Source organism: Babylonia areolata, chromosome 13 (genome assembly GCF_041734735.1).
Source record: "Babylonia areolata isolate BAREFJ2019XMU chromosome 13, ASM4173473v1, whole genome shotgun sequence".
Lineage (NCBI taxonomy): Eukaryota > Metazoa > Mollusca > Gastropoda > Neogastropoda > Buccinidae > Babylonia > Babylonia areolata.
The window spans coordinates 39,687,932-39,697,829 of NC_134888.1; the positions used below are offsets into that span (position 1 = coordinate 39,687,932).

Consider the following 9,898-nt stretch of genomic DNA (forward strand, 5'->3'; position numbering starts at 1 on the left):
AAAGTTGACCATCGGATCAACCCCATCTGCTATTCTTTGAACTGAAAGCTGACCAATCTGATCAACCCCATCTGCTATTTATTGAACTAAAAAGCTGACAAATCTGATCAACCCAATCTGCTGCTTACTGAACTAAAAGCTGACCAGTCTGATCAACCCAAACTGATATCTACTGGACTGAAAGCTGACCAATCTGATCAACCCAATCTGCTATTTATTGAACTAAAAGCTGACCAATCTGATCAACCCAATCTGCTATTTACTGAACTAAAAGCTGACCAATCTGATCAACCCAATCTGCTGTTTACTGAACTAAAAGCTGACCAGTCTGATAACCCAATCTGCTATTTACTGAACTAAAAGCCGACCAATCTGATCAACCCAATCTGCTATTTACTGAACTAAAAGCTGACCAGTCTGATAACCCAATCTGCTATTTACTGAACTAAAAACCGACCAATTTGATCAACCCCATCTGCTATTTATTGAACTAAAAGCTGACCGATATGCTATTTAGTGAACAAGTCAAAACCACGAACGCAGTGACACAGAAGGTGCAAACTCACACTGGCGTCGGAGCCACTGGCTGGCTCTGTCAGACAAAACGCCGCCATCTGTTCGCCGGCTGTCAGGGGGGGCAAGTACTTTTTCTTCTGCTCCGGGCTGCCAAACAGCAGGATGCCTTTGAACCCAATGGACTGTCCAGCAACACACAAAAAGAGCTTCATCCACATGGTGTGTGTGTGTGTGTGTGTGTGTGTGTGTGTGTGTATTGTGCGTGTGTGTTTGTTCTTGTGTGCTTTCCTGTATGCTTTGTTTTGAACAAGACAGGTTATTGTAAAGCACTTTGAGAGGTTTGAAAACACTATACTAAAGTACCATTATCATCATAACAAAGTACCATTATCATCATAACAAAGTATCATTATCATCATAACAAAGTACCATTATCATCATAACAAAGTACCATTATCATCATAACAAAGTACCATTATCATCATAACAAAGTACCATTATCATCATAACAAAGTACCATTATCATCCTCACTGTCACACAAAGACAGTGTGAGACTGGAGGTAGGTGACACACTGGCCTTCACTCTCCTCTCTTGCTTTGGTCAATGGAAAAGAAAAAGGATTGTTTCCCCCTTTTATCTTTCATCCCCCTGTTGTTATTCTACCCTCTTCGGTGAATACATTCAGGACACATACAGCTTCATGCACTACCTGGCAAACAGAAATCATTGTTGCCAGTATCAGTTTCTTTCACAACCATTTTTAAAAAAAACATTTTTCCCAACCATTTTAAAGTGAAAAACAAGGGGTGAACCTTCATGGCTGACACCAGAAAGGTAATAAGAAAGACAGAAAGGAATGTAAGAACTGTTCTCATTTAAATCTACCAAACCCCAAGTGATCATGGCTTGAACAAATGGAATTTTCTGTCTAAATTTACGTTTAAGTAACATACTTACCGTGACCCACTAGTGCAGACTCTGGCAGGGGTCTGACATTCCTGTCCTGTGCAAACTACTATACGCCTATGCGGAGAAAATGAAAGTAACTACGGCCGACAACCTCCCGGAAGTAGGTAACCTCCCCTTTGCCCCCCTGACCCCAAGTGATCATGGCTTGAACAAAAACAAATTATCTGTCACCCTGAAATAGGAAGTGAAATCCCTAAGTGAAAAAGACAAACCCTGTTAAGCGTTAATCATGAAAATCCAAACAGCGAACGGTCCTACGGCCAGTGCCCTACCTGATGGGCCCCCAACGTGATGGCCACCCCAAGGTCATGAGCTCCCACGATTTCCACCAGACGAGCGTACTGCGTGTTGTTGAGACCCAGGCCACCTAACAACACGACAAACAATGATAGGAACAACAGAAATAATTGGCTGAATAGGCTGTATGTGAATACAAAGTATACACACACCACATACACTGATACTTCTATGCATAAAAAAAAAAAGAAAAGAGAGAGAGAGAGAGAGAGAGAGAGAGAGAGAGAATATTCAAGAGTCTAAAAACATACATTCATTACTCTGCATATTATGGCTAAGCAATGTGTTCTTAACAACAAAATTCTAACATAACTTTTAAGCCCAGGAATGCAAATTAAAGGGAGCTAAACATCAAAAACATACACACATGCACAATAACTAACAAAAGAAGAAGAAAAAAAAAGAGATTTAATGCACAAAAGTATAAAATTGATTCAAAGAATATGCCTATTGTATTACTTAATTACACACACACAAATTTGTATTTGTATTTCTTTTTATTACAACAGATTTCTCTGTGTGAACTTTGGGCTGTTCTCCACAGTGAGAGCGCATCACTACACTACAGTGCCACCCATTTTTTTTTTTTTTTTGTATTTTTTCCTGTGTGCAGTTTTATTTGTTTTTCCTATTTAAGTGGATTTTTCTAGAGAATTTGCCAGGAACAACCCTTTTGTTGCTGTGGATTCTTTTATGTGCACTAAGTGCATGCTGCATACTGGACCTCGGTTTGTCATCTCATCCGAATGACTAGCGTCCAGACCACCAGTCAAGGTCTAGTGGAGGGGGAGAAAATATCAGCAGCCGAACTGTTATTCGAACCAGCGTGCTCAGATTCTCTCACTTCCTAGGCGGACGCCTTACCTCTAGGCCATCACTCCACATGTTACATTTACACAAAACAGTCCCACTCACCAAGATCTTGGGGAACTTGCAAGCCAAAAGCCCCCATTTCCCTGAGCCCCTGCATGGAATGGTCATCTACTTTTTCCAGGGCATCGTTTTTCAGTGCATCATTCTGCTCCTGCAACAACAGGTGACATATTGACAGTTTTTTTGTTGTTGTGTGGTCTCTTACGTGCATGCGTACATGCATGTGCACATGTATGTGCAAGTACATATGTATGGGAGCATGCATGTGCAAGTTTGGGGATGAAAATGGCCACGAGTGAATATTGTGATGAAATCAAGGGTTTGGGGGATGTTGTCTTTGGGTTTTTTCTTCTTTGTTCCCCTTTTACCAAGCACAAAAACTGCTGTGGTTAACTCTCTTGTTATCTTCTTCCCCAGCTGAAATTCCAATGCCCACTCATTTCTACTAGTGTGACTTTAGCTGTTTTACCTTTGACACTTTGGCAACCCTGTTTCCTGTGGCGGGGAGGGGGTTGGGGGTGGGGTTTCAAAGCCCAAGCAAACGCACTGGCTGAAAACGCAACAAATAACAAATGCATAAAGCAGTTTACATGATCCGCTATATACAGTTTTCTTTCAGTCTGAATGATACCCATTTCCTCACCCCCCCTCCAAACAGAAATGAAATTCCATTATCACCAATGACGTACGTCAAAGAACTTGGCACACGGGTCTACCAGCATCTGTAGCTCTTCTTTCTGCTCAGGGTCCAGCACTGAAATGAAGAAAGAAAGAAAGAAAGAAAGAAAGAGAGAGAAATGAAGAGAATGAATGGATGATTCTTTTTGTTACTTCAATATTGTAACAGCTCTGCTGAGTAATACCACACAAGCAATGAATTATGAAGCAAAAGAACACATGTTTGGTGACAAAGCTGCCACAAAATACCGTACAATAATAACAACGTACATTTATACAGTGCCCTTTCTCTCAGAGAGCTCAGGGTGTTTAAAAAAAACAAACAAAAAAAAACAACAACAGAAAAAGCTACATGTTACATGAACCACTCGTGATCACTCTCTTTCAAACACACACACACATACCAAACACACCAACAGTGATGCATGCGTGTGCAGTGTTCTACATGTTTTTGCTGTTTCATTAAAGTATAGAGCAATGCCACTGTGTGAATAAGCGTCAGGAGGTGCATAATGATGGTGATGATGAGTGTGTGTGTGTGTGTGTATACATGTGCATGCATATGGTGTGTATGTGCACTTTGTGTGTGTGTGTGTGTGTGTGTGTGTGTGTGTGTGTGTGTGTGTGTGTGTGTTTAAGCATGATCAGGCATGTATCATGTCAAGGCTTGTCAGTTGAGTTCCAGTTTATGACTTTGTCTTACTTTGGTACTATTTTGTGTGAATATACAAGCACATATATGAATGGCTGTTGAAAGAGAGAGATCGACAAAAAGCATTACTATTTTTCCAATGAAATAACAGTAAAAATGTATATTTTCTAATAATGTTTACTTTAAAATTCCATCTTTATCTTTCTCTTCCTTCATTTAACTTTGACAATATCACACACACACACACACACACACACACAAGCTAGGCCACACACCAACACACAGACATGTATAAGTACATGTGTGTCTATACATATGCAGACATGCATCCTTCCCATGTAATATTACAACTGTACGGGCATTCAACAGAATAAAACAGACGGACAGACACACACACATATATATGCACACACCATAAAATGTCATGCTCCCAAAATAGCATCACGGATATTCAATATATATCAAATGTTTTGCAGCAGCACCAGCATGAACAATACATTAAGATAAATACACTTAAACCGTGCTCTGAAAGGACCGGAAAGAATTGAAAAACATTAAACAGCACCTTGTCAAACCATTAACACATCCAGTTTACAACACCTTGTGAAACCATATTTAACATATCCAATAACAATGCTGTTAAAAATAATTAAGCAGTTTCTGCTGCAGGAAATTCATGAAATGAAAGAATATAAGCATAACTGCTGGAAAATCGGAGCATTCCACATCTGTACACCGTTCACAGGTAAGTGGGAACGGGATCACACAGACTGACTGACAAACATACAAGAGAATATAGAAAAAATGTATAAATTATAAGGGGTGGTTTATCATGTTGGCACATACTTAAGCACATACAAATGACACACAATCCGTTTCAATTGTTTAAATCGCAATTTTCTTTTATGAGTAGCATTTGTTTCTCTCTAAACAAAGAAGAAGAATAATGAACATCTCTGCTGAACACACTCCACAAACTTTTTTCCCCTGATACTTTTTACCTGTGATATTAATTCAGTAAATATGCCTAAAGAACTAGTGATATATCTTTAAAAAAATATCTTTTATTTAATTTTTTATTTTATTTTATTATCATATATGATTTCAGTTTTCATTTATCTTAATCAATAAGCATAAGCAGCTTTAAAAAAAAATCAATATTCACTATTTGTCCAAGATTCACTGTTAAAAATAACTTTAAAAAATCGAACAAGTCTTACCATCAGGATAGGGAAAAACCTGTTCTGTGGCAATTTTGCCTCGAAACAGATTCATTCCAAATGATCGCGACTCATCCTGCAAAATTCAATTCTATAGATTAATCAGTGTTTCTGAACATATACAGTTACAACAACACACACATGTACAAATCCACACACTTCATCATATCAAAACAACCCCCTCAGGATGCCTGTATTAGTGTATCACTCAACCAATGAAAAAAAAGTCACACTAACATTCTGATCACAACGAGTTTCTCTTCCTTCTTTCTATTCTGCATTCATGGGCAGCAAAAAATACAAAGAAACAAAACACACACACACACAGAGGCAACTGTACTCACATCCCCTCTCTTCCTCCTCAAGCACACACATCACAAACAACTAGTAAATGTGGATGGAAACAGCATGTTCTCAAACGGTAGGAAGGAGATGGGTTAATCGGAATGTGAAAAGTGATACGTTTTCAGGCCAGACCTGAAAAGACTCTATGGACTAACTGTGTCAGACAGAGTGTGGTAGAGAATTCCAGAGCTTAACAGCTGCGAAAGAAAAAGCTTGTTGGCCATGCTATTTGCATGTGAAAGTAGGAAGCTGAAAGAGCCTGGTGCCAGTAGAGGATCAAATGATCCTGGAGAGAATGTATAAGTTCAGACTAATACTAAGGTGCAGAGTCTGTGATATTCATAACTTTGAAGCAAAGACAGGAGAACTTGTATTTCATTCGTTGTTCAATCGGAAGACAGTGCAATTTATAAAGCAGGAGTGCAAGGCTGATCTCTGGAAAATGTATAAATAAGCCTAGCAGCAGAGTTTGGAATGCGCTGAAGAAGATGAATAACAGATTGAAGACGGCAATGAAGATAGATTTAATATAAATGAGACTAGAAAGGATGAAAGAAGAGACTAGAGTTTGATAAGTGCAAACAGGCAGTTGTCAGTCAACTCTACTCAGAAAGGCAGCATATTGAGCATATGACTGTGTTTGCCAAAAGCTTAGATTTTGGTCTCTGAGCCTGACAGAAGATATGCCCTATTTAATAACCAGTAATGGAATTATGAAATGAAGTACAGTTCACAGATCTCTAAACAAACCTGGCTGGCTGCTGCCTTTTTGCCGGGTTTTTCAGGAGACACATCTTTGGCTTGGGCAGCGGCAGCCGTGGCTTGCCACAATGCTGGTGTGATCTGTGTTGACTTACCTCCAAGCCTGATAAACAACAATACCCCCTTAAAATTACTAACAGAATTACAAATCTGTTGTCAATAAACATGTCTTACACAACAGAACTCACAAAAGAAAAGAAAGAAAAATAATAAGAAGAAGAAAAACATAACAGAAAAGAAAAACCCAAAGAACAGCAAAATTCACAAAAATATATTGTCTATAATCAAATCTTTAACTTTAACACACAACCTTGTGATACATTGTATAGGCCACCATACTTGTTCATATTTTTTCCCCAGCAAGATATACCAATCACCTGACCTTTTTTGTGATTTTGTTAGTACACTAGGCCAAAGAGTTTAAGACATTATAGTCTCTTGACTTTGAGAGATAATAAAATATATCTCCACCAAAACCAGGTATGACTGACGTTCAAACTGGGGACCTGGAAGAAATACCAATATATTAATTTCCAAGAACAGAGGTAAGGCAATTGGTGTATTGTAACGTAAGAAGTAGCAGTTGTAGAGTCTGCTGATAGCAATCAAAAGGGACAATAATCAAATTATCCAACACTGACAGTCATAGCCCGAAAAAATAGCCTTTGATGTTTGAGTTTGATAATGACTACATTTGTTCTGCCTAAATATAAACTTGTATGGTATTAAATAGAATACCCAGCAGCTCCCTTGGCTTGTTGCCAGCTTAGACTAGGCCTTTAGCACTATACAGAACTGAAGCTCTGAAAGGAATACTGTGTTCACATGCATCACAATGCAAAGTAAAATTAGCATTTCATTATCATTTGAATAGAGCTAAAATCAGCAAGCCAACCTTAGCATAACAATGAATCTTCATTCTTATCAGTAGGTGCCCATATGATAGATCCAAGATGGCTGTGGAACTCTCCAGCGGTCTATTCAATCTTGAATCTGTTTTAGATTATCAAATTCTAGTGACTATGCTAGGACTTGCAAATGAGAAGCACCAGACAATCTTTTCATTTCCATCTTCTGTTTGAAAACACAACAAAGATCCATGAGAAACATCTCATACTTTGAAACATAATTAGCAAAGATATTGGAGTAACTTTTGATAGATTTTCCTGTATTCAACACATCAACAACTGCATCAAACAACAAACAAAAAAAAGATTGTCAGTCTGGTCAATTTTGAGAACAATCATTTGACCCTGAAACATTTGTTAAACTGTAAAAAAAAACCCCAACATGGTATGAGTCTCTGACCACACCTGCCACATGGAAACATGGTACAATGCCTGCACTTTCTGTACCAATGTAATGCATTTGAGACATATAGTAATATACAGAAAGTATGACATGTGTAAGGATATAATTATTGATGCTCGTTTTCAAGCTTATTTTCTTTTCAGGACAGAAGAGTGCATGGTGATTTCATTTAGACATGTCTTGGGATGATTTCCTTTATTCAACAAGAAAATCTGATGGAAAAAAGGGTTCAATGTTCAAAATTCACAACTTCACAAGAAAGTATTGTTTCAGTAACTGAGTTTCTAACATATGTGGGATAAACAAATGTGGGATAAACTGTCATCTCATTTTCAAGTATTCATTGATTGTTGGTGTATGTACACCAACAATCAAGGAATTCTTAAAATTCTCAATTAATTTTATTTTAAAATTTTATTATTATTATTATTATTATTATTTTAGAAACTTTTCATGAAACCAAAGCAAGTGAAGGGTGGAACATTGACCGAACAATACTACTTTACTTTTTGAAACAATGAGAGGATTGTTTAAAAGCTCCACAGCATGTTTTATCCCTTACACAACTATTACTTCTGTAAGATCGTCACACGAAAACAGAACAGAAAAAGGGCAAAGTCCAACTTCGCAGTGATCGAAGAGGTACAACACTCCATCAAAAAACAAATCAGAACACAACAATAACAGCTCAAAATACTTCAACGACATCCTTACCTTAAAAATTTGAACTGGCCTTTCACAGACAGACTGGATGCCGAGCGAGCGACGATTCTAACAGATCGAAACATTTTTGCGGGGTGAGCTGGTGCCGACAGAACGGTAGGCCTGAGTGTTGGAGTCCTTCTGCACTTGGTTGACGGGACAGACGAACCTACAAACGCAATTTCCGGTAAATAAATGGAACAGTTTCATTGGCCAAAAACTGAGACAGGATGAGGCTGGATAACAAATCAGCCGTTTCGAAAATACTGGTTATATAATGAGTGTGGATGAGTGTAAAAAAAAGATTCGTATTGTTGGTCACAGCGAGTATATTTTCTGTAAAACGTCTGGAAAGGACCCGAGCTTTAAAAGTCATTTTTAGTTCAGTGGTGGTGATAATGTGTCAATGCGCCACGGCACGCACAAGGTCACACTGACAGTTGCAAACACTGAGGTGTAACTGGGTCAATGGTTACAACACATGCATCCGCATGCATCAGTGCTCGCGCGACTTGTCAAACACGCAGCCATCCATACACCAACACTGTCATATACATTATCGAACAGGTTTTCGTGCAGCGCACTATCAGTGGTAACGAAGGAGAGTTGGGTTTCTTTTTTTTTCAGTGCTGATTTATTGTGGAGATTTGTTAGTCGGGTAGGCTTTGACTGTGGTAAAGAAACACTAGGGAGAGCTGGACAGTACACGGTCTTCAGAAAAGAAGCCCCCCTCAGTCAAGTGTTCCAGCCCTTAACTCCTTACACTCCAAGGGGGCCGGGCCGCACACGGCATCCAGGTCATGACTCCCGGATGCCCAGGTTGCAACAACAGAATCTGGTCAAGGGGCAAAAGCGATTAATCCCCCCCCCCCCGCCCCCCCGGCATGCCGCAAGATGGAAGCACGTGCTGCAACCTTTTACAAATAAATTCTTCGTCTGAAACCAACTTTGTCATGCGTTTGTATTGCGTGGTGTGCTCGTTGAACGCCACACCAGTTACTGACAGTTGTGAAGCGAAAGTTTGGTTATGATTATGTCTTCAACTGAAGAATTGAAAAGACAGTTGAAAATTCAGTTTTGTTTTATATTGTTCTTGTATCTTCCTCTGAATTGTATTTTTGTTGTTGCTGCATGGTGTCGCGCTCAGGACTTTCATATACATACTTTGATATCTGTGCCGTGCAAATTTGTCAGTTGCCAAATCACAGTGATCCGTTGTGCATGCGTGCCGTGCGTGTGCCGCGTCCAGTCAGTGTACGTGTACGCGCGCGAGCGATGTAGAGAGAGAGAGTTCTTCAGTTATTTTCGCCGGGGATAATAGAATATGCACTGGCGTGCTTTTCAGTTTACACTGCTGATCCGTGAGTCCAGTCCGGCCGCCCTGACTCGGAAACAGGGTCTACAGCTGCCATGACTGCCGCACAATACTACGTACATTACATGTCATTGCATGCACTACACAATGCTACTTAAAGTCACTGATGATAACCGACAGAGAGAGAGAGAGAGAGAGAGAGAGAGAGTTCATTTGTTCGGGACTCGTGTGCTTTTATGCCGTGTTGTTTTGGGCC

The 9,898-nt window shown here is 39.4% G+C and overlaps 1 protein-coding gene across 1 annotated transcript in view; it reads right to left on the minus strand.

The window, feature by feature from the left end:
• LOC143288939 (very long-chain specific acyl-CoA dehydrogenase, mitochondrial-like) overlaps positions 1-8,482 on the minus strand; it is a 32,557-nt gene extending 24,075 nt beyond the window's left edge. The window contains exons 1-7 of the mRNA XM_076597622.1: positions 8,340-8,482; positions 6,303-6,417; positions 5,208-5,283; positions 3,347-3,411; positions 2,700-2,808; positions 1,760-1,854; positions 567-698 (exon numbers count right to left, since the gene is read on the minus strand). Of these exons, the coding sequence (XP_076453737.1) occupies positions 567-698; positions 1,760-1,854; positions 2,700-2,808; positions 3,347-3,411; positions 5,208-5,283; positions 6,303-6,417; positions 8,340-8,413 (666 nt within the window). The 5' untranslated portion in view covers positions 8,414-8,482. The remainder of the gene's footprint in view (positions 1-566; positions 699-1,759; positions 1,855-2,699; positions 2,809-3,346; positions 3,412-5,207; positions 5,284-6,302; positions 6,418-8,339) is intronic.
• Between the last annotated feature and the right edge of the window lie 1,416 nt (positions 8,483-9,898).